A 26,448-nucleotide genomic window follows, 5' to 3' on the forward strand; every position below is an offset into this window, starting at 1 on the left:
TGTGTGTGTGTGTGTGTGTGTGTGTGTGTGTGTGTGTGTGTGTGTGTGTGGAGAGTAGATTTAGCTTTGGTAAAACCTCCGTCTTTAGAGGGGATTACCAGTCCATCCCCAGACAGCAACATGCTGTGCATTTATGGAGGTAATAAGTTGACCTGCAATAGACATGCTGAAGCTCCTATTCGAATTTGTGTCCCTAAATCAACACCTTGGTTAGGAGGAGAAGAAAGCAATATCTTCAGGGGCAGTAAGACCTGCTGCGCAACACACCATGTGAGCTCCTATTCAGTGAATTTTGATTTGCCGCTTACCTTTATGGGTTTTCCGACTGATTTGTCATGCTATTGTCTGCCGTTCGTTTTCATTTCGTTCGGTTTTCATTTCACTAACATCCCAGAGGGCAAATGTGCAGCAGGCAGAAAAGTATAAGCACACAATGTTGGGCACAGCGAGACATTAACATTTAAACCCAAATATAAAATAAGTAAATAAATAGCAATCTACATGACAAACTCCTGTCCTCATTTTTCCACAGAGATCTAAATCATTGCCTATCCGCTCTAAAAGCAATAGAAATGTTTTTCTTTAGATCTGTCATTGCACCGTTATTTAACATTATCCGGCAGCTATTTTTCATGAATTGGATATTTCAAACTAGGACAAAATCCTTGAAAAAAGGTCATACAATTGTGGATTCAGGCTGAATGCTTTTCAGGTCAAAACAGTAAAATAAATCTGGACAGATATTATTTGCCAAAGCTAACCGGGTGTCGTTCATGAGCTCTTATAGCTTATTAAGTGTTACCTTTTAGTTAGCAGTCTTATTGGCTGTAGAGAATAAGAAAGCTCCGGATATTTTCTGTATACTCTGTCACAGTCAGAAGTCAAATGACTACTCCACTCTGTCACGGTGAGAGAATTACTATAAACTGAAGAGGGATAGATATAAAGAGCACTATAAAGCTATCCATCTGTCTTACTCTTGGCTTTTAGTCTCTTTTTTTCTGTCTCACTTCTCCTCTCATTCTGTTTCTCTCTCCCTCCTTACTTTCCTGTCCATCATTTACCCCCATGTCTCTTTTCCTCGCTTCATCTCCCTATCTCGCCCTCCTTCTCTTCCTTCAAACGCTCTGTCTTGTGTGCAGCCATAAAGAAATAATTTATTCCTGTCCCCCCAGTGCGGGTATGTATTAGCATGCCAGCAGAGCACGTTAACTTATCTCGCGGCTACAGGCACCGAGTGGTAAAACTAAGCTCTGATAGTTTGCAACAAGATGACCACAGAATGCCTGTAGCTTGGAGAATTAGGACTGTCGTCACGATTAGTAATGGTGGGTCTAATGTTTTACTGCACTGTATTTTACTGTACCCAGTGTTTGACTCGATTGTAGGCACAAAGGGAACATCAACCCAAATTCAGCTGGTAGGAAAATGAAACAAAATTATTATTGCAGCCATTTTTTTAATTACTCATCTTTTTTAATAGTGTTTTTTTTTTTTTTTATCAAGGCACATAATCTGTTGGAGCGGCTGTTCCACTTTGAAGATCCAGCTCGAAATATATTTGTCCATCTGTCAGTGCTTGTATCAGAGCATCACACATGACATTTCAGAGTGTATGAATAAAGCACAATGTAAACATATGCAGTAGTGGGTCCACAGCGTTTTGTGTGTCAGCATCAAATGCTGTGACAAAAGATTGGACCTTAACTGGTATTTGTAGTCATTTTGTTGTGGGATGAACCAGAAAATCTAACTAATGTACGCTCACATGTATTACAGTGACTTCATGGAATGCCCACAAGCTACATGCAGCGAGTGGAAAAACTAAACCTGATAGCTTTCCTGAGGCTGACCACAGGACGTCTGAGAGAATTAGGCTTATGCTAGTGATTGGTTATTCTAGGCCTGTGTTGTAGTCTAATACACTTTGCATAACATCAGGCCAGATCACAAAATTGCAATGCATTACAGAAATATAACTAGAAAAGAATACCTAAAATAAGTTGGTGTCAATGTACTACTTTGCTCCAACACAGTAATATGCTTTGCAGTCCAATCAGACTACACCAGGGAAAAAGAATGAAGTACTTTATGTTAGTGTAACAGCAAATACAGATGGGATGAGAGATTATGGTGACACAGATTTAGTTGTGCATATGCTGCAGAGACAGAGATGGTGTGAAACCATTGCCCGTTTTAATGAGCATTCCAGCTTAGAGGGATATTGAGACTTCAGAGCTGGAAGATGCCACAGATTGCTGTTGTCCCATGTAACTGAATGGATTAGGTTTAGAAGCTCCCATGGAGATGTCCATACAAAAAAAAAATGCATTCTCTCATAAAGCGTCCACCAAATGGCAGTGTTATGAAAACTGCTATGTACTTGATAATAGCATTACAGATAAGCAATGTAATTAAGCTACACACAGTGGGACATACTGTGTTGTAGCTGAAACCATGCCTGTGCGATGCCTATTAAGAGCTCAGTGCTCGGCCTGTCACAATGATTAGTTATGCTAAATCCGATGTTTCTGTTTTACTCACAAGTTCATTAAATGGGCACTGGACTGAATCCGCACTGTAATTCAACATTATTCCATGTATTTATTACTGTGTGCACCGCAGTAACTGCTGCTGTATCAGACTGCTATGGTCCACGTAGGGAGGAGGTCGGAGCGGCTAGGTGGGTCATAAAACCCATAGCTTTCAAGCGTGGAAGCGAGTTTGTGTCTCGGAAGAAGTTAAGGGAAAACACAAGACTTTCACCTAGAAAACAGGAGTTCATGTCCCAGGAGTACTACTTAAGGGAACCAGTGTTTAATTCCAAACCACAATCTTTTTTTATAATCTTAAGTAGTTGTTTTAGTGACTCAACAGCAACGGACTCTGTACCTGGCTTAAAGTCAACTTTAGTCAGTTAAACTCAACTGCAATGGCCTCCGAACCGGGCTCCCTGTAACTTTTTCTCGGCTAAATTTAACTGTACAGACTGCTAAACCTAACTGTGACAGTTCACCATGTGACAGGGCAGCAGTCGCCTAATTTCATAGGATATCATACGAATTGGTGTGCATACGTTTTTGTACAACATCATACCAACTGTTCATGAGAACGTGATGAAATATTAGAGCAATATGTATGGAGAGCTCCAAATGTTATAAGTGTCCTGCTTATATTCTATATTGCATACAAAATGGCATTCAATAACAGAGCTAAAAATTCGAGAGTTGGTTTAACATTTGAACAACCTTGTCTCTCCCTGTCTCTTGCATCTTCTGTCCCTACCTCGTGTATATGTGTGACTCAGCCCCCATACTCAACCACTGACCTACATCTGTCCCACCTGTGTGTCACAGTGTTGAATGACCCACATTCCCACTGATCCAGTCACGACCTGAGCATGTTCCACAACAGCAGCAAGAGTCGGTTATCCCCGAGTAGTAAAGCTCTGCTGTTCACAAGTGCAGGTTATAATTGTTAAGCTGACATAAATATTGTCAGGTACCCTTCAATCTTTTCCCCATAAATTGGAGGTTTTGGGCTGCATTAACTTAATCTTTTACAATTAAGTTTCTGTAATTTAGCCAATAAATGGACTGCCACATTAAAAAGACATCATCTTTATCAGATGGCTGACAGTACCATTTCCATAATTTATCTTTATCGGCCTGGATGTTCTTTCCTCACATTCCCATTTACATCTAATGTTTCAGGGGCTAACAATTAATGTAAATCAAAAAATATGTCATCCCTCCCCTCTCCTCAAGTTCCTTGCATGTGCTCACAGTGATAAACAAGCTATTTCTGAGCAGACATGCTAGATTAACATCAGAGTACACAGCCAAGAGCAACATCTCTGTATTTGTGCCTCTCTCTCTGCAGCGTGGTGAACATGTGATGCTGCAGGACCATGTGCGCTGCCATGCACAGAGGCCTGAGGCGGAGCTTGGATGCCGACAAGTACCACAGCATGCTCTCATTGGCTCTCAATGACATCATTGATAAGGAGCGAGTGTTGCTCTGTCTCTCTCTTTCTCTCTCGCTACCTCACACTGACACTGACTGTCTCGTGACTTTTTTCCAAGATTTAACAGGCTTGCCTAAATTAACTGCTGCATAAAAACAGGCACAAAAGGGAAAAATGCACCTTTTCCATTTTAACCCTCTTTCTCTCATGTTCTCCTCCCTCATGAAATAAAGGAATTTGAGGAAATATTACTCTGACTGGGGTACACTGAACAAGCTGCAACTATACCACATATTATATGACATGTATCGCAGAAGATCTGATTATGAACAAATAATAATAGGCCGAACAAACTGCACTGGATAAATCAAGTCTGCTAAAACAGAAACTTGGCATGTAACACAATGAAGTTGAATACACTTTGTGATCAGTCAGGAAAAGATGTATGCAATCTGCTCAAATTAAAAGCAAAGATTTATGTAATACTGGTGTATGTAAGAAATATGCATACGGTCCATCATTATTTGTCAACATCCAGTTATTTAATCATAACGCCCCGTGCAGTAAATAGGCTAGTGCCACACACTTGTCCAATGTAAAAAGGAGGTTTTGACACTTTATTGGCCAAATGTGTTTCTAACTGTGTATTCAAGTATATGGAAAATCGGAATAGTCAACCCTGCAAGTTGTAGCTTCCGTTTACAAAACCCCAGGCTATGGCAAAGTTTCTCTATCTAGAAATATATATATATATATATATATATATATATATATATATATATATATATATATATATATATATATATATATATATTGAATTCTGACTGTTGTCCAAAGTGCTTATATGAACTTATTTTCATGTGAGTGATGAACCGTGACTGACATGATATGATACGGTGAATGCCATAATCTCGTTATGGTTGTCTTCAAATTACCACAAGTTAGAGGGAACATTGAGAATGCTCCAGAGCGTTGATTTCTTTTCTTTTTTTAAGATGTAGCCAAAAATACTTGTTTATCAAATTCATATTTTTAGTTTGAACTTAAATCAACTTTGATACCACATAAGGAATGACAAGTTTATCATAAATAAATAAAGTTCAACTGATCTTGGGAAGTGTGTGTGTGTGTGTGTGTGTGTGTGTGTGTGTGTGTGTGTGTGTGTGTGTGGTGTGGTGTGTGTGTGTGTGGTGTGTGTGTGTGTGTGTGTGTGTGTGTGTGTGTGTGTGTGTGTGTGTGTGCGCGCGCCAGCCAGATCTGCTTCCAAGTGAGCAAGACAGCCATACAAAAAAGGGGTTGAACAAGTGCCACATCCCAGTAAAATGCAATATCACCTACCCATGCGGAGGGCCGAGGAGGATCATAGACGCAATATCCTGCTATCCCAGTGAGTGACATTGGGCTGGGATGTTGTCTTGTGGAGAGACACACTACACATATTATATATTCCTCGAAGTGTCTCCATGATCTTCAGATTTCCAAGTGTGCCTAAAATGCATCCAGCCTGGCACTGCTGCTCCTGAAGTTTAAATCCTTACGAGATGAGTCTTCACCTTCTCCAAAAGAAAACTGCACAGCCTCTTAATCCTCCTCTGCGTCTTAAAAGCTGCTTGATAGGTGGCTCTGAACATCTTCCAAGTGATTTCCACATATTTTCCCTCCAACAGGAGAAAAACGCTTTGCTGGTTAATCTGGTGTTAAAATCCACCTAAGGACAGATCCCAGAGGAATAAAAAAAAGAAAGATTGAAAGCAGAGTAGTTAAAACTTTAAGTGCAAAAAATTTGCTCATTGCTTAAAACTGGTAAAAATATAAAAAAATAATAATAAATGGTACATTATATGTTAAATGATCTTGAACTAAGACTTTATGTGTAAAGGTTGGTATGAGCTGTATTAGTTGGAAAAAGTTGAAAAAAACAAACATATCCAAAATTAGATGTTTTACAGAATGCAAAACTCATTTTGGTTCATTTGACAAATACATCGTGTAAGTGCAAATTGTCTTCGATGTTGCCTAATGCAAAAGTTTAAGGGTAGGGCTACTATACAATGGAATGCAGCGAATTCAAACAAGTTGTTTGGCCACACCTTCACATGATGAAGAAAGTGTTTGTTTTATATAAATCATTTAAAACTACATTAGTTATGTTTTACACACCTAACAAAAATCAAGGTACAAACTCTCAAATAAACCTGAAGTTGGTAACTATTCATCTTGACGTGCACCGTCGGGTCTTATATATTTCATATACAAAAGGGAAATAAAAGCTTATTTCTCAATTTGGAGATGAAACAACTAAATTGTAAATATTGTGTATCGCGTGGAAATCATTTTAAGCGTTCAAAAAAAGTTTGCGCTCCTTTCTGCCGGTTTTCTTTGTATGGAGTAAGAACAAAGGAGCCTTTACTGTAACAAAGAAGCTGCAGCGACATATACCTGTTGCTCTGTTTCCAATAAACTATAACAAGTTTCAGAGTTTTCGAGACGAATCTATTTCGTATTCACCTTTTTTTGCCCCTAACATTATTTCGTATTCATGCAACAAGTTGAAATATGTGTCACTACTTTGGTTGTTAGAGACTTTACACCTGATTGCATTGTTCGGAATCCGCTCAGTGCACTGGCAACTTCGCAAGACCATGAACACCACTGTCATAAAACTACGGCACAATGGGAAAACTATTTACAAACTATTGATGGACTAATACTTGTCACTTTTTTTCCAGCGTGCGTAAAAGGTCCTTTTCTCAGCAAACTTCTGACAGGCAGTTGCTTTGTCTTGTGCGTCGCAACATCCCCAAGAGACAAAAACACGGCAGCAGCACAAACTCCATCTCACCTCCACTAAAGGCTCCCTGACAGTCAATTCAAAGTATCATATGTTGAGTATTGTTGAGATTTATGAAGATGCGTGCCTGAGCATCCCCTCAAGTTCTCTCCTCAAAGCGCCCCGCATCAGACAAAGGAAAAGGGGACCGCTCCTCTCGCGCTCTCTCTCTCTCTCTCTCTCTCTCTCTCTCCTCGCTGCCTCTGTTTCTCTGTGTCTCTCTCCCTTTCTCTCCTGCTTTGTGCTCAAGTTTGAGCGCTGACGCACCAAGTAATAGCAGGAACTTTTAACTGGAAATAAATTCCAAAATCACTCCGGGGGTGCAAGTGAAGGCAGAAGACAACTCACCTGGGGGTGTTTTGCTCTGTGCGCGTCGCCGTGCGTCGTGGAAAAAGTTTGAGAGGGCACATCAAGCTTTGTGTTGTGGAGTCCCCCTTTGTCTACACGTGTGATAGATGGATGGGGCTCCTTTTGGCCGCGCCTAGTTCATTTCGCTCTCCAAAGAGTCCCGCCCTCTCAAAGTCAAACAACTATATGCATACAACAGTACAGACGGACTGTGGATATGTCTAATTGCTAGAGGGGACACGGTGGTCGATTGTTTGGTTTCAAATTCGATTTCTTTCTTTCTTTCTTTCTTTATTTGTATTGACTCACTAACTTCCCTTTCGGTTTACTTACTTTTCCCCCAAATAAATTAAGCCATGTAGGCTACATGTACATGTTATTTTAAGTCATGGTTATTTAATTGATTTTTAACCATAGCATCTTGCAGGTTTCACCCTTTCATAAATCTCTTATTTCTCTTAGTTCATAATTGAACTTTTCACGCTTCATAATTTCTTGTCTTGTCTTATTTCTCAATGGCAGGTGTGCACATAGCGCAGCTGGCTGACTAGAACTTTCCTGGATGCACCGCCTGCATGTAGACTGCCATTGTGTCTGGACAGCAGCAGGGGAACAAAGGAAGAGAAAAAAGTCTCATTGTTTTGACGAGTAGCACGTGCTACTCGTCAAAACAATGAGACTTTTTGATGACAACACTGCTACAGCCTAGACTAAAAAGCACCATTTGGAGTCAAAGTAGGCCTGTGAGGTTTGGAGAAATTACTCATTCATCTTGTTGATTCTCATACTTTTGTTATGCATTAACATGTAACAGGAATATTTTTGCAATGTACCCCCATAATTTAATATTATATATACAGCATATATTTGTATAACTAGATTCATTTGCTACATTTATAGACTAGACTCGCATTATTACTCTGTTATAATTAGAAACCTATTGCCTATCTATTCCCTGCTGCTAATAACAAACAGAAACCTGATTGCATCCTGAGATTTGATTAAACTGAGGACAATAGGTAAGTGAGACAGAACGCCTGTCGGAGTTCTGTACACATGTAGTTAAACTACATCCATATCCATGTTTTTTTTTGATAAATCAGTATAGTTACCTTTTAGGAAGATCCTTTCTGGGTATACAGTAACACACAGTTTTCCTGTGTGTGTATTGGGAGGGGAGGCGGGGGAGAGAGGGAGGAAAGTAGAGTAGACAACGGACAAGCAGAGGCAGAGTCTCCCCTCCCCAGTTGTAAGTCTTCCTCTGTGTCCTAATTGTATTAGGACATGGAGGAATATTGTCATGGCCCAGAGAAAGAAATCAACCAGACAGACAACAGCCTGGTATATGCAAACACTTGCAATAATAGTCATTAGACACACACACACACACACACACACGTACACATTCATGCACATATTCATGTTGTCTGTGGTCCTGCCTGTTACTGACTGCACTTGGTTCCAACAGACGGACTGGTAGTTATTCCATCTCTTGGCAGATGCACAGGTAGACAGACACACAAGAAAAAAAAACACTCTCACACACAGCTACCCAAAAACAAACCAGACAAACACAAACTTCACTGTGGGTTCATGTATGTGTGATGTTTCTGTTTGTGTCAATGGAAGCCTACGGGAACATCTCAGCAGAGCAAGTCTGGTAGAGCCTAGACTCCATTCATATGCCAGAAAGATAGAAATAGACAACAGAAACACATGGTGTTAGTGTAACAGAAACACATGGCAAAAAAAAATAGAAAAGAACTTTTAAAAAAAAACCTTTAAATCAGAGAAGAAGGAAAAATAGTTATACCCCCACCATCAACACAACCACCACTACACCATCCACCCCCTTTGGGCTGAGCATAGAACAGCTACATTAACAGACAGGCAGATATAGAGATACATAGTCATGCCTCTCTCACCCTCCCTCCGGCACAGCTCTTATATCTTCCCTGCTGTGGTTTTACTGGGCCACTGACTCCAGCAGTCAGCCCGTTCCGCAGCACTCTGCCCTGGCTGCTGCCTCTATATCTCCCACTGCGGAGTCAGCTGAGCCAGGCATGAGACTGCACACTGAACAGGCTACATACAGCTTGGAGGAGCTTAACCAACACACACACACATACACACACACATGCAGAAGTGCTGCAGCTGTTAGTAAAATTTGCAAGATTATACCACACCGAAGATATTATCTCCTTGCATGATACATATTTATCATCAGGATTTTAGGGGTGGGGGTACACTGGGTGTAGCAACATGCTATGGCTGCCAGCTGAAAAGAAGGCTGTGTTTACATTCTGTAGTTACACACAGCCAATTAAGCTGGGATAAAATGCATATGTCTGCATATTGGTGTGATGCTGCAAGGTCTTGGTTGTGGCAGCTTCATAAAATCACTTCTGGATTGATGCACTCATGCACACTCACTGTATTTCTTCTACAACTGCAAGCACAGCTGCTTGTTGCACACAGCTACTGAATGTTGAACATACTAAAATACAATCAGTTGCGTGTGTTGTCTGTTTTGTATGTTGCGCTTATCTCCTCTCCTGTCATCCTATTAAGGTGAATCAGAATTCATGAAGCCGAGGCTAATTCCTGTACATAATATTGTACATGGTGTAAATTTTTGTATGAAATTTCTACTTAACGTCTTGTTACTTACCTACTCATTACACACTTAAACATCAAACTAATTTGACATGCACAGGAGTGCTTAGTTAAATAATACTGAGGATGCTTGGCCTACCGTACAATGTGCGACAAAAAAAAATTAAGTGCATGAATTTGTTAATTTTTGTAAGCACATGCCTAAAGTCTTGCTATCATAATGTAATTTTGCTTCCAATTACATCATTAAAAATGTATAGCTCTGTGAACTGTAATAACCACTGGTGTTCACACCGTACATAATGACTTTACATACATAGTCAACCACAGTGACAGCTATGGCACCTTTAATTTTATACAACTAAATACGTTATGCACATAGTAGAATAGAACAGTGCTAAAATATTACTACATACTATCACAGGGAATAGGATATTATCACACACAACAAATACATTTTATACCACATGCTAAAGATTCCTTGATGTTACATGTTGACACAGTGTGTTGTTTTATGTGGTAAGAGACAAGGAACGACAATTTCTTAGATATATTTGTAAATTTGTGAGGAAGACATACAACGTCTGGTCTGACTGCAGGAATACCCATGTCATGTGGTTCAATTTTATGCATATAATTTCAACCACACACACACACACACACACACACACACACACACACCTCCACCCACCCACCATGGCATAGACGGACAGACATGCTTGTCAGCTATGCTGGAGGGCCCTTGTCTGACTGCTGCTAAACCAGCCCTTCCCCCATAAGGGTCTGTCTGGGAGAGGGAGAGGGGGAGGGGAAATCATGACTGTCTGAACACCAGACAGCCAGCATACATACAACATGCTCGAATAAAAAAGAGTAAGATTGCCTGGGAGAAGCCCAAGAAGATTTGCCTTGAGAACTGATTATTGTGTATTCTCCAATAAAAAAGACCTTTATTACATTTATTTCTTATCATTCAGCCAATTACAGTGACCCTCGTATGTGTGCAGCTTTTATTAATGATGTAAATGAGGGACATTTTATTCTTCAGGAGGAATATGTTTTAGGCAATTAGACAAACCTAAGCAGGTAACATAATTGGCTACTCCAGAAGTGCATTAGTAATAGTGCTGTTAGTCATGGGATGGTGGCAAAACTGCTCACCTTTTATCACTTCATAGGCTGTTTAACATGGCCTCTAGGTGCATGGTTACGCTACCTGTACAATGTACAGATGTGTTAATTGTAGCCCCCCTGTTGTAAAGATGTATCTGGTCGACAAATGTTAGCTTTTCATGTTGGGCAGATGACTCAATGAGTATTTACTTTCCAGGAGGTGATGTGACGAATGCAGGCAGTATGTATTTAAATCAGCAGGTTTTCTTTAACGCTTGATCTTTTTAACAGTGATTGTTTTGTAAAATCTCAGGGGGGAAACATCAGTATGTACATGCATCCATTGTACTTCATTGTTGTTTTTAAAAATTGTAGGAATTTAAGTATTCATAATTTGGTGATTTCTTGGGATTCCTCAAAATACACTTATTCACACCAAAAGATATACTGAGTATTGTTGGAATTACAACATGTGTACAGACTGATTTCTAAGAAATATCATGTCACATGACCATATAATCATCAGTATGGGACATCCTGGTCTCCAATCAACACTCCCTAACTAAGACACATTTTGATTGCATGATATAGACTTAAGCCTTATGGGGGCTTAACATAAAAAATCTATCATATCTGTCACGATAGGGTTCAAATAATCTTATTGATTTGCTCTGTCTGAGGTTATATACATGCATCTATTTCTTGGCTCCAAAGTGCTGTTGTAGCCTAAGCTTCCCCAAAGCTTTAGAGAATCAAGACCATGAATCCTAAGTCTATAGAGAGGGGGAGCGTGCTATGAAACTATTTTTAAATCAGTCCTGCCTATTGTAGTATAACTGGGAATGGAAGTGTGCTTTTTCATGACTCAGTAATGAGCTTTCCAAAAGATTGGTTGATCATCTGTGGGTTGTTTGCACTCAGCGCAGAAGACAGTGCTGTGTTGTGTACAGAATTGTCTTAAGAAGGATGTGCAGACATGGGCACTCCTTTGATGTGAAACAAAGCTTGTTTTTCTAGATTGAGATGTTTGCAAAAAAAGTTTTACTTATCAATAACTAAACAAATAAACTATAGGGGAAAAAATTGAATTTGTTTTTCACACTGCAATCCCCACAATCCTTTGCCTTCCTCTGAAGAGGTAGGTAGTTATTGGTTGGGACGCAGATGTTGTTACACAATTGCAGTGGATTTCCCAAAAGCGTGTGTTCTAGTCGTTTATCAGCCTGAGCTTGTTGGTTATTCTGTTAACCACTTTTGGGAACCAATCCATATAGTAAGGTTTAAAAAGCAGGTGTAGTGATAAGCTGAGTAGATAGCTTTGATGATTTTTGTGTTCTTTGAATACTTACTCTCCTTTTTATATTTTGTGGAAAGCATTGCCAAAAGATCAGTGCCATGCTTATCAATGCACATAGTTGGTAATGATAATAAGGAGTTTATATAAGCCATTTCTGGAATCCAATATTGGGTATACAAACTTTTTTTCTTTTTTTTGGCCAATGACTGAACGTTAAAGAGAGATGAAAAGAATCAAGAAAAGAGTTGTGGAGTTTCAGTTCCAGCTGATATTTATTTCCTTCCTTGAAAAAGTTCTGTACACAAGTTTATATCAACAATCTGACAGGCAGTGAATGGACACAATTTAGCTGGCATGAGTTTCCCCTCCCTTTCTCAGAGTCTCAAAAAAAGGGTGGTTCCTTTGTTTATGGCATGATTAGAGACAATAAATGATAATTCTACACAGCATATTGCACAGGATGGATGAAAAATAAAGTCAATATATTTAAAAATGCTTTCATATATATATAAAAAAAGAGTCCTGAACTGACCACCTTAAATGTAAGTAAGGATGTGTAAAAGATAGCAGTTCTAGACAGTGCCTGTCCTCGATAGCAACAACGTACATAAACACACAATCTTTTTGCTTTATGATACAGTCAAATATACAAAGATCGAGTTCACGTTTCATTGTTTTCCTCGTTTTTTCATTTTTTTTCTGAAAAACACAACAGCTAATAACCTGAATCTGAAATACAAATGCTATTCACCATGCCATAAAGATACTAAAACAATTATTAGCTAATATTTAGCTGACAAGTAGAAAAGATTATATATTCAAATACAATGAGAAACGCAGAGCAAGTAGGTGTTGCGGAACTCAAGTCAGAAATTTGAATATGCTTGGTGTTATTATCCTTGTTGTTTGCTTGCTGTATTGATAGCCTGTTCAATCCAGAGGTTGATTGGCAAATGTGACATCAATTAATGAAAACATCAAGAAATAAGTCAAATTTAAAGCTACAATCTCCTTATTTGTTGTCATAGGCAAGATATCTGACGGGAAATGCAAAAACAAGTGGCTGCTTAAGATAGTGATGCTGTTAAACCCACATGGTCCACAGGAATAGCCTCTAGAAATAATGCATTCCTGTGTCTTTAAGGAGCCTGCAGACTGGCACTGTAAACGTAGAAGGTAGGCAGATACAAAGGCTGGTGCTGCGTTCAAGTGCTGGTGGAAAAATCGTAATTACATCTGTATAACTTCGTGGTTAGCTAAGTATCTCATGTCTGTACTGACAAGATGGGACGTTCAGGGATTGGACATCAAAGAAGTCCAGTCGGTATGTGCTGGTAAAAGTCGAGGAAAGTTTTCCAAATGTGTGAATAAAACACTAATTACACAATGGATCATTATTCCCTTTGCTCAGGTCACTTAAGTAAAAAATACCTTGGTGCCTTTAATTTCTAAAATCAAACAATAGGCACCACAGTGAGTGAAGGTCTATTTTGCTGGCTGTTCTTTCAAAAGCATTTGAACAAGCGATACAACTCATAAGTACGAGTTTACCATGAGCACGTGAAGGCAGCATGAAAACCAGCCTGCCGGGTTATTAAAAATTAGGAAATCCAATACAGCTGTATTAGTAGGCTACACACACAGATTGTTGACTCCCCCATTTTCTATATAGATTTGTACAAAAATACACTGAGAAAATAATCAAACTGTTTCCTCTCTTTTAAGTGTCCGAAAAGTGTGTACATTTAAATATAAAATGAAATTAAAAGTTGTGTTTTTAAAACTCTAGCCCTTCGCCTGAGAAGGAAATGTGACATACTGACAAACAACCATGTAAGAAAAAAAGTGATCACGTACTAGATCATGTATACAAGAAATTAAAAAAATGATCAAGTCGAAATGCTTGGTCCAGTATATAAATACAACATCCCATATAAAATGGCATCTGAATGTACAAAACAAAGCTCAGAGGAACAAAAAAAAATCGGTGAAGATTTCTCTATAGCTATCATCTGAAATGAAAGAATTTTGGTCCTGAATCATAGAGAACACGTGTATAAAGTTCAGCACAGATTTGAAGTTGCGTTTGAATCCTGAAGTTTGAAAAATTACAACAGCTGGTGATCATTTCAATGTCTTTTTTTTTTAAAAGAGAAGAACCGAAAGCGAGCGCCACCAATCAATTTAAATAACCCTAACACTAGTTTTTAAATTGCTCGACAGTCTCACAGAAAATCTCAGCACAAGATAGTGACAAAGTAGGCTATCATGCTTAACATGTTTTTTGCTTTTGAGAAAAATATTCGACTTATAAAAAAAACATCAACCCACCTCGGTTTCATTAAAAAAATCCCTCTCGGTGACACCATAATAAAAATGTCGCACGACAGTCCTATTTCTGTACCTGTTTAGTGGTGAAGTTCACTTGGCGATTGGTAAAAAGTTGTGAAATGTCCCTTTTTTTAAATCAGCAACAACATTGATTAAGTGAACGGCGGACCGCATAACGTGCAAATCAATCACAGTTAAGTTGTTCAGTTCAAAAACAGCTCAGGACTGAGCGTTTCACTCTCAGAAAACTCAGTCAGTCTTTCGTTTTCTCTCCTTCTCGTGTTTGCACTCCACTTTTGTGGTTGAACCAAGTCCCCAGTCCATGCACCCAAAGAAAAAGTAGGAAAAGCACGTTATTCGCTTTAAAGTTTAGCTCTCCAACGATTTGCAGCTCTTTCCTTTATGGACGAGACGGGGCTAGTTTCAGTGGGGGGTTTACTTGCCTGGTGTAGCCTAGAACACTTGAACTATTACGCCCACTGTAGCCTACCAGGAACTCCTGTTTCTGCTTGTGGTCATATGTTAGCTCGCAGGACATTTACCTGTCGTTATGTTTGCATGTTGCTGGCTCAGTACGTGAACACCAGGTTGGAGATGGTGGACTCCAGCCAGTCCCCGGAGATCATTTCGCTGACTTCGGGCGTGCAGTAGTCGGGAAACTCGAAGTGGGAGCCCCCGGAACCGGACTCAAAGTTCAAATCCAAGTCTCTGTCCAGCACCGAGGAGCCAAAGCTCCCCAGCGACATGCTATCAAAGCTGGGGCTCGGGTTAATGTCGAGCAAGTCGTCCTCAAACTCTTCATCCTCCGAGGAAGAGGATGAGGACGAGTGAGACGAGGCGGAGGAGTGAGAGCCGGAGGGAGTCGGTGAGGAAGCCCGCCGACTACTGTATGTGTGACCGCCCAGGTTGCTGCTGCTGCCGGGGGAGTCAGCTCCCTCCTCCCTGCCGCTGGCCGCGTCCTCATACAGGCTGAGCGGGTCGCTGGAGTCCGCCGAGCTACTGAGCGTCGGGCTGGCCGGGACCACAACGGAGGACGCGGGGCTGACGCTCAAGTTGGCCCCGCTGTTCCCGAAGACGTACGCCCGCTTGGGCTTCTTGCCATCCGGTATCTGCTTGGCTGCCGAGGAGACAGATTTCGACTTGTAGAGAGAGTTGTGATGGTGCTCTGATGTGTGCTCAGAGGCAAACGGTGATGCTTTGGTGCTGCTGCTGCTGCTGCCGAAAAGTGATTTGTGGGGTCTGCTGCTGCTGCTGGGTGATTTGGATCCATTCTTCCTCGAAGATGAGGATGTCTTAGTGCTGGTGTTGTTAGAGCTACTGTTGACTTTCTCTCCCTTGTCTCCGTTACTGCCAGGCTTGGAGGCGCTTGATTTGACCTTCTTCCTCGGCCGGTACTTGTAGTCGGGATAGTCCGCCATGTGCTTGAGTCTGAGCCGCTCCGCCTCTCTGATGAAGGGGATCTTGTCGCTGTCTCTGAGAAGCTTCCACCGCTTCCCCAACCTCTTGGAGATCTCAGCGTTGTGCATGTCCGGAGACTGCTCCATGATCTTCCTCCTCTCTATCTGTGACCACACCATAAACGCATTCATGGGTCTCTTGATGTGACCGCTGGGAGTTTTACACCATGCCGGGTTCTCTCCCAGCTTGTCCCCGGCGGTCGACGACGCCGTGGAGCCCGGTGAGAGAGGCGAGGCGGCCGGGTCCAGATCCATGCACGCTCCGGAGTCGGAGCTCGAATCTCCGGCAAAAAAGGACAGCGCCTCGGCGGTGCTCTCTGTGTGGCTCATTTTCTGCACCATGCTGCCCAGTTATACACAGAGCGGTGTACTTGCTCTTTCTCTCTCCCTCTCTCCTTGGTCCTCCGATTCACTTTAAAGCAAACTCAGCTCTTTTCTCCCCCTCTTTACAGTTTGAGCTGAGTAAAAAAAAGCGCAAGAAATAATTCACTCCTGAGATGTGCAGGAAACTCGATAACAGTTCAGTCCGGTGTAGCCTTAAGAGGCTAATGTGTCAAAAAAAGTTTAATTTCCAGGTTTTGTGTTAAAAGAACGCGAACAGTATAGCCCACTCTCCACTGAGTACTCTGTTATCTCTCTCTCTCTCGCTCTCTCAGCCTCTTCCTTCTGCTATAAAATCAATTCAGCCGTGTGGTGGCTGAACATAGTCTATGCAGATGCAGAGCGCAGACTGAGTGCCACACTGTGCACTCGGGCACTTACAATAGGCTCCCAAGTAAAGAGTGTAAGGTAAGTGCTTTTCTCTGCATCAGCTCTGTCCCCTCTCCTAGAAACAAAAGCCATGCATGCTGGGGAGGAAAAAAAGGAACCTAGAGTTACGCTGTCCGCCTTCCATCTGTAGACTTGCAGTCGAGTTTCAAGCAGCCCTCCAGTCTCGGCCCCCCTTGCTTGTATTTATCCTTTCCCGAGATACAACGGCGATAAAAATCCACCAATCGGACGCTGTCGCTACCCTGCCTCTGTGCCAAACTCACGCCCCCATCGGCTCTGATTGGCTGAAAATGGAATCTAATAATAATCAGCGCGTGCAATGAGGAGCCTCGTGTCTGACCTCATTCCAGAATACAACAAGAAACTTCAATTTTTTTTAAAGAGACACTGGCTTATGTTATGGAACCCCTTTTTTACTCTCTACCACCAGCCCATGTGCATACCATTAACATATAGCTATATGGGAAGCTAAGTATACTTTACCATATGGAAACTTTTACACTGAGCACAGTTTGTGCAACTATGTTGCTTAGGGGATACTGAATAAAAGAAGTGTGCCCTGTAATATGTATCTAATTGTCTGTGTTGGTGTTATGATTAACACATAACACCGAAATATTTAATCTGGCACTTATGGAGAGTAACACCTTAAAGGTCCACCTTATAAGACACAATGTTATGTGCATCTGATTTACTGTATTATTTTTTTTTTAAAGTGATCACTCATAGGAAAGAGGTTACTTTTACAAATTAATAAAATTTGTAACCGTTTTAATTGCAGGTTGTTTGTCCATAGGTGGCTCTTGCATCACTGACACGTTGTTAATCAAGACCAGTTCAACAGTTTAGCGTCTCTTAGTGAGCGCTTCACAAACAGGGAAATGTCTCTTGGACACATCATGATCGTTAGGCTGGTGTGTGAAATGACTCCAAGCCAAACTGGCTATGCTCTGCGCTTTCACCTCTCTCTCTCTCTCTTTCTCTCTCTCTCTCTCTCTCTCTCTCTCTCTCTCTCTCTCTCTCTCTCCACGAGGCGGGGCTGGGCGGTCCTTTGTCACATAACACACATCGAACCAACCATCTCCAGCACACCAGACAGGAAAGAGAGGGGGGCGAAGAAGCGAGCGCACACACACATCCGCACACCTCTATAACTGACATCGAGTGCAGTTTTCCGTGGAGCAACACAAACAAGAACGGGTGACAGTAAATGCACGCTTTTGCGCACACTGTATCCATTTTACGCACGGAGGAAATTATATACAATTTACAATTTACTACCAAACAAGATAGCACTTGTTTATAAACTAAAGGATGGCCAGAATTAACAACATGCGACATGTTTTTTTTGTTTGTTTAGGGTACATAGAAAATCACAACACTGTTAGACTGTCAACGTTACTCTAAGTTATCATAATAATGTTCAATACAAATTTTTCTTTCTTCTACTTTTGCTTATTTATAAGATGCCTTCATATAGCAGACACCCGTCGCTGCCTATTTTTTTAATCCTCGGGCCAAATGCAGTTTACCCAACGAAATAATGAGTTTATTTGAACTTTTAAACCAGTAGGCTAACGTGTTCAAAAAAGGAAAGAAGGAATGAGGAGGAATAACGCAGAGACAGTGCAGTACAGTGCAGTGTTGGATGGTCGCTAGATGGCGTCGCATAGCCGGAGAGGACTCAGCTCGGCTGTGTTGCAGAGAATCCAGGGAGGGTAACAGAGATCAGACCGAGCATCCAGAACAGTTGCCAGGGGTGAATTACATAATGTCTCTGTGCGATAGAGAAGTATCCAAGCGATGCTGTTGTGCAGTGTGTAGGTCTCTGTATTTGTGCGTGGGTGTTAGGGAGAACTACAAATGCCATGACTGTGGTAAGGAAGACCAGGAAGTTGAACAAAGCAACATTAAAGCACTTTGAAGTTGGTAAAAAAAAAAAAAAAAACACCAGCTCGATTAAAATCAGTCACCACTGTAATGAATTCACCTTCCAAGAGAGCACATTTCTGCACATGAAAATGTCATCAACATATGAAATGAATTGGAAATGGAAATGAAAGTGACGGAGAGAGTGATTGATTGAGATAGATGGTCAGATGTTCTGTGTCTAAATGAAAAGAGAGTCAGAGGTGACTAAGATCACCACTGGGAAATTAGTATGAAAGTATAGACACCAATGTTACTGGATGCATTTCACTGGATACAATTATAGTCAATATGGCCTCATATCTGCAGTGCATCCAAGTAAAGCAATGGGTAATTGGGCTCCAATTTGTGTGTTCATGGAGCAGAACTGCAATGGAAATAAGAACGTTAACTCATAAACTCACACCGCTCCTCAATGCCATTTTAATAACTTCAGAAGAACATTGTATAAGTCTGTGCTATAGAAGTGGCCATAACTTGTTTGAACAGGATTTACCATTCCGGAAAACCTACTCCAAACCAGACACTAAGGTTTAAAAATGTACTGTATACATTTAAAGTAAAATAACTCCAAATGGGATGAGAATGTCATTACAAAAACACTGTAAATTTGTGATCAAAGTTATTGTAACATTTTCAAATATAGTACATTGTCTTCATTTTACTTTTTTTTTCTCACCTCAAACAAACTAAGTGCACCTGGGGTGACAGCTGGCTGGCTTTTTAAGCTAACGCCTTATTCAGTACCTTGAGCAGGTGTCCTCTATTTGTTCTATTCTATTCTACAACCCAAAGATAAATAAGACCTTTCACCTAGTTTTGGCTTCATAGTTAACTTGAATACACATGTCTTTTTCTTGGCTGCCCACACTTCTCTGTTTCTAGTTCTTTTTATCTAGCTCTCCCTCCTTCCATCTCTCTCTCTCTCTCTCTCTCTTTTTCTCAGTGCACACATTAGTATGCCACACACACACAAACACACACACACACACACACACACACATACACACACAAACGACCTGAAAAGGATAAGTAGTGCATTCAAACTTTCCTCTCGCTTTCTCTGTCTCTCTCTTTTACTGCCATTGTTCCAGTGAGGTGCAGCTGCCACGCGAGTTGGAGTGGGTCGCGTGCCAACCCTAATCTCAACAGGTGTTCTTTTGGGTGTCTCCCACTCAGCACCCCCCCCCCCCCCCCCCCCCCCCCTCTTCTTTGTCTGTCCTCTGTCTCTCTCTACTCTTTCCCCTCCCCCTCTGTATTGCATTTTACTAACTACTTGTTTTGCTCTCTAATATGTTTTTATTTGAATGATTAATATGTTCACTCCTGCCAAAGCATGTTGAACAAGAAATGTAAGAAAATAAATGATTTGCAGACAACAAAACTATACACACTCCACATACACTGCTGCACTGTACTGAATAAACATCCAAGGAGTTGGGTCTAACAAATCATTCAATAATAATATGATGTAACTGATAAAATGAGTCTTAGATTAACAGATAAAAGCAATGATAACGGTGAGGACTACAAAAGGAAGCACATTTTAAAGACGCTCAGTCCAGTTTCGTGTTTTTTTCCTTCAAGCTGTGACATAATGTATTTTGCTGCTTTCATGGCAAGTAAATATTTGATTTTGTTTTAGTCTGAGAGTGTGTCAAACTCTTGGTATGTGAGTTTTATTTTCGTAAAGAACTTGATCTCTCTGTATTTATACAGGCGTAGCAGGAAGTCTTGCTCCCTCTCTGATCTCTTGCTCTGTCTTCCCTCTTTCTGCTTGTACTCTCTCTTCTCACCCGTCTCTCATTCACTCCCCTGTCTCTGCTCTCTACTTTCCATCTCTCAGCTCTCTCTCTCTCGCTTCAGTTTAGCTCAGCTTGTTTTATTGGCATGAATGTTAGATGAACAGTGTTGCCAAAGCATCCCCATCTCTCTCTCTTTTCTCTCCCCGTCTCCCTCTCACGATAAATCTGATCTGAGGTCGTCTGTTATTCAGAACACTGACACCATATGGTCAGCCACCCACTCAGAGTACATCCAGTCAGTTTCATGAAATCTTCCCATATTAAATATTAAAGAAGCTGAGCTGTACATTGACCGTCTGTCACAAATCTTGCTTAGAGTTTAGCCAGCTTGAACTTTGTATCATAAGTACCGCATCCATTACAAAAGATGTTGACCGAAACATGTCAACTTATTAAAACACATTTTTAAAAATAAAGAGTTGTATTCAGACATACTATAAGAATTAAAGAAGAAAAAACTGTTATATGAAATATGATGACATATTACAGTAAAAGGGAAATGTTGTGAACGACAGCCTCAACAAAAACCAACAAGTTTAATGTAACAATTATGATTCTGCTCTACCACATCTTGCTGGTTGTCACAGCCACAAGTTGACCTGGATTGTAATTAAAAATATGATGCTACCTTGGTTGCAGTTGACCCCTGCTAACCCGGTGTTGTGCTATCGAGGGGATTGGTGGGAAGGGACTGTTCTAATGGGTGTTAGTGATGCAAAGAAGTAAGAAAAGTTTTAATTGATTCAGGATTTTTTTTCATGGAATTGATTAGAATCTGTGTCCCCATGCATCTCAAGGATGTCAACATCTCTAACACTTAAATATATTTTCACCGCAATAACTTGTTGTGCAAAATACCACAATGTAGTGTAACTTACCCATTTGATGCACATACATACAGACATTGGCATGGTGATTTTGCAACAGCTTAATGTTGGTATAGTGCAAAAGTTAATCAAGATAACCAGTGGATCTGGTGTGTATAATGACACTTTGACAAATCAGAGACTGTAGGTGGACCACATACCTGCCTCCTTCAGTGGCTGTAAAGAGATTTAATCAGCAGAAAGAGAAGTCATTCATATATGGAGACTGGGGTGAATTACACTCCTCTTCACATCATGACTGCCATAATTGGAATGTAAAAAAAAATGGCATTTGTGCAATTAGAAGTATTAGAGGTTGAATTGAAACAAGAATAAAAGAGACTTATGATTTTTGGAGAGGTGTATGTGGAGGCTCCTTCACCAATGAAAAGAAAAAATTACATGTATAACGAATGAAGTACACTGTTAACCAGGTGGATGGAGAACACTGACACTAAAATTGTGACGTTCGATTGGATAACACCCTACTGTGGGGGTTGAGGCGAGGAAAAAAAATACTCATGAAAACATTTTCCCGCATGACAATAGGGCTATAGGGCACAGCATGTATCACTAAAGTACATACAATGAAGCACTTTGATTTATTATAGTTGTACTGTCATCAAAGTCAATGTTAACAACACAGTCTTTTACAATCCTATAACAGACAGATGGCTGGTTACTGTATATATGAAATGTATTTATTCAGTGTTTCTAAAGCTTTGTTTGAACAGGTGTTTTCAGACACAGATACAAACAAAGATGCAGACATAAATATATACACACACACACACACACACGCACACACTCACACTCTCAGCAGTCAAAGTCTTATCTTATCCAGAAAGAGCAGCTGCAAAGTATGACCCTAGCTTAGCTGTTAATGATTGGTGGTGTGTATTTGGGAGTGTGTGTGTGCATTTCTGTGTGTGTCTATACTTCTTTTAACCTCACAATCTCTCCTCTTTCTCAACTGACAAGCGCTCATTATTAGTGCTCTAGCTTTGATTTGTGAAGTTCAGCAAGGTGAATTTGAACATCTGTCGCCTTTCAAGGTTATTTCTGTAAGTGAGAGCAAACACAGGCCACGCTGAACTACCAAGGTAGTGATTACGTGGAATACACACAAAAACATCCACACACTCAGCAGATAAATATGTGACAAACCATTGGTAACACTTTATAATAACCATTGCTAATAAATAGCAAAATGAGAGTTATTTAAACCTTGTTTTATAGTTATTTTACTGTTAACAAACAAATATATTATAATTTAAACACTGTTTACTAATTATTAGTAATGGTATACCCTAATGTATGCTATTGTATCAATAGATTATCATCAATGTAATATAAATGCTTATAATAATGAGTTAATGACTGATAAATGGTTTATCTAATAATCTATAAAGGAGATGATTATTTGATTGTTGGTATCCCGATAGTAGCTATCCTAATAATATTTATAGATACTTAACAAAAAAAGATTAACCATTCACAAGATATTGTATTCATCTGATGCAACTTTATAATAAACATCCAAACGATGTTTATTTATGTTTTATAAACAACTTATTCATTATTAACTCAATATAATACATGACAATAATGTGATGTGAACAAAAGCAAGCTGTTAAAATAACAAATTATAGCTTAACTAATAATTAGTAAACATTAGGAATTATGCTTTAGTTGTAGTTCACAGTAAAATAACTATTAAAAAGCCTGAGACAAATTTTCAGCATGTAATGTCTGAAATTGTTTAGTTAGTTCTTATGTCTTACGGCATAATGTTATTGCCCTAAAATGTGCTTGTTGCATAGCAACATTGTAAGCTTCGGAGTTATGCATAACTTAACTTAAACTCACTGTAACTTTGATAGATACAATATATTTCTGTCTCTATATAAACAGATGGAACCTGGGTGGCATAGCAACATAGTCACAGCTATGTATGGCACACATGCACACAATTACCAATATTTAAGATACTTAAATAGTCTGTTCTCAATTACCTCTGGTATATGTAAGACATAGTGGATGGAAAGTTTTTAGCACAATAATCTCTAATTAAATTTGAACATTTTCTCAATTACATTGACAGGTAATGTATGTAAAACTACAAAGTTTGATCCTAACAGTGACGCAAGAGGCACAGTGAACAGGCTGTAGCAAGATGTAAAAGGTTTAAGTTGCTGAAAAAGGAATAATACACTTGCTGTCACTCTGAGAGTTAACAATGCTGCACATTCAAGTGGCCCATGCATATTTAAGTACTTCTGACATTTTGCAGCTGACCTTCATGTGGAAAGGGCCACAGTGTGAGACACCATGTCCTCTGTCACTGCAGTAGGTGACTGGTCACCGCAGAGAGTACTTCAATCTGCCATGCAAGGTCAAATCAGAAATGAATGCATAAACAGTGGGATGTGTGCCTCTGTGTGCATAACTCTGCATTTATGTATTTGTGTGCATATACCTGAGTTCATCTGCTCTTTTGTGTTTTATTTGTGTGGTTGGGTAGATGTGTCAGGTTTTTGCATGTTTATCTGTGTGTATTTACATACATATATGTGTGTGTGTGTGTGTGTGTGTGTGTTGGTGGGGTTTGTTTGTTGTGTGGTGTGTGGTGGGTGTGTGTGTGTGTGTGTGTGAGTGAGAGCGAGAGGAGAAAGAAAGAAAGAGAGAGTGTCCAGTCAGAGGTGACCAGTTGTCACCAAGCTCTGACGAAAAACAGGTATCAGAGAGACACAGTGTCACTTGTCTCTCCAACCTTTACTGGGAGCCTGTGGTGTGGTGTTGTTGTTTGTGTGTGTGTGTGTGTGTGTGTGTGTGTGTGTGTGTGTGTGTGTGTGCGCGCATGTCGTCATAACTCTCTTGAGACACCTTCTAACCCAACCCAGGCAAACTGCATGACTGACACACATGGAAGGGTCCCGGGAGTGAACCTCAGGTGATGAGGCGGCAGCATGTGTGGTTCACATCTCTTGAGATTAACTTCCTCCTTTAGAGAATAGATGAGGCAGACACATACACACACACACACACGCACACATTCATGTTAACAAAGGTTGAGTTCTACTCTTTCAGTGGCTCGATGGTGCAGTCAGTCAGTATCAGGTAGGGGGAAATCGTGGGGGAAAGAAAGAAAGAGAAAGAAAGAAAGAAAGAAAGAAAGAAAGAAAGAAAGAAAGGGAGTGTATTCATCCAAAGCTCTACGATCATTTTACCGTACTGTTATTGACATATTATACGCAATGTCAAAGATGCAAAATAGATCAGAGGCTATACTCACAGAGCATCTAAAAGTAGCTCCAAACTGGCTGAGTAGGGAAACTTCTGAAAATGTGCCTCATCGTATCAGTGTTTTGAAAAAATACGATAGTAATTCACTTTTAAAAGCATATTTTTTGTGTCAATAACAATTAGCTTACCAGCAAATAGAAAAAAAATCCCAATACACGGGAGATGACATGCCTCTCCAAGAATTGGCACTAGAAAATTGCAGTTTGCGTATAAAATATCTCACCGTTTGTGAATATTATTCCAAAAACCACAAACCAAAATAATCATAATCATTTGATTTGAGTTTTTTTGAATGTTTTATTTCATTTCATCTAATTTATTCTTTCATTTTTTTATTCACTTTATTTTAAAACATAATTTTTAATTTAATTAAATTAATTTTGTTATTTGATTTCCTTTTTTATTATTATTGTTATTGTCATTAGATTATCATCAACATTTGTTATTTTCTAAATGAGCTGACTTTTGCGAAATAAGAGTTAAATTATATGGCATTTTGTTATTCACTTTTGGAGTTTCCTTTTGGGTTTCTGTAACAAGAATGGATATGATTTCTATTCTCTGTCTTCCAACATATTAGAAACATATTGGCTGTAATCTGTCCTCCATCCAGCAAAGTGACAAAGTGTTTTCTCACCAATTACTGACTGCCATCTCCCTCTTCACACCTGGCAGGCATGAGGATGTGGCTGACAATGTGTGTGTGTGTGAGTGGCAGAGAGAGAGGTAAAGGTGAGAAAGGAAAAAATGAGAGCCACACAGATTAAGTCGAAGAGAGAGGTTTTAAATAGATTGTCACTTGTGTTTACATTTCCTCAGTCTTCATCAGGCAAATGACAAATCTTTGTCTCTGTGCTACCACACTTCTGTTAACCTTCTCAAATCTTGTTCTGTTTTTAATTTTCAGAACAAGGTTTGCTCTACTCTAGAATTAGCAATGTTTTTTTTCGTATTGATGCATTTTAAGAAATATCTTCTAATCTACTTTATTTATCAATACTATACAACATTGTGATTCAGTCTATAAGTTTATGTTCAGTAGTGTCCCATAATATCGTACTACTATCGTAATATGTTTGGTCGTAATAAACTAAACACATTAAACATAGATAGAAACACAAGGTAGTTAACACAAGTGGTGATAACGCAGTGGATATGACACATGCCTTTGGTGTGCGCCATCCGGGTTCAATTCCCACTGCGATACATCGACCAATGTTTCCCTGAGCAAGACACTTAACCCCAGGATATATCGCAATTGCAAGTTGCTTTGGCTTTTCCGGGAACCATCACCTTATTGTGGTGGAGAGGTTTGTGTGTGCCTATAAACTTGAGGGCTGTGCTGTTGGGAGATTTGTGCTACTGGTTGGGTCTCCCATGGCAAAGTGCTCTCAGGTGAAGGGCCAGACAAAGAGTATGAATCACCAAGAGGGAGATAGAGTGACCCTGTCCGGAAGTAGCCTGGGGCCCCCGTCTGAAGGGCCTTGATGGACCAGACCTGGGCGGCGGAGGCTGGCTCTGTGGGGGAAGGAGCCGAAACTTGTGCGGCACAGTATCGGTTCTGGAACCATACTCCTGGATAGGGGTTGGTCTCTCTTCTACTCCGGAGTTGTCCAGGGTGTGAGGAGGCTGGCGGGTTTGGGGATACTCACAAGCTCCCAGGCTGAGCACCACTACCTTGGAGTTTACCCCTGTGGACAAGAAGGTTGCCTCCCTACCCCTTTGGATGGGTGGGGGATGGGGGGAACTCTGACTGTTGTTTGTGCACAGGCACCAAACAAGAGTTTGGAGTACTCAGCCTTCTTGGAAACC

At 40.3% G+C, this 26,448-nt stretch overlaps 2 protein-coding genes across 2 annotated transcripts in view; both read right to left on the minus strand.

Annotated features, from left to right (window-relative positions):
* mal2 (mal, T cell differentiation protein 2) overlaps window positions 1–26,448 on the minus strand; it is an 871,414-nt gene that overhangs the window by 326,268 nt on the left and 518,698 nt on the right. The gene's annotated exons all lie outside the window — the stretch shown is intronic.
* On the minus strand, window positions 12,425–16,900 carry sox4b (SRY-box transcription factor 4b). The gene has a single exon (XM_032518054.1). It carries the CDS (start codon window positions 16,299–16,301, stop codon window positions 15,072–15,074), a length of 1,230 nt encoding a protein of 409 aa, XP_032373945.1. The 5' UTR covers window positions 16,302–16,900; the 3' UTR covers window positions 12,425–15,071.

This window comes from Etheostoma spectabile, chromosome 6 (assembly GCF_008692095.1).
Source record: "Etheostoma spectabile isolate EspeVRDwgs_2016 chromosome 6, UIUC_Espe_1.0, whole genome shotgun sequence".
Lineage (NCBI taxonomy): Eukaryota > Metazoa > Chordata > Actinopteri > Perciformes > Percidae > Etheostoma > Etheostoma spectabile.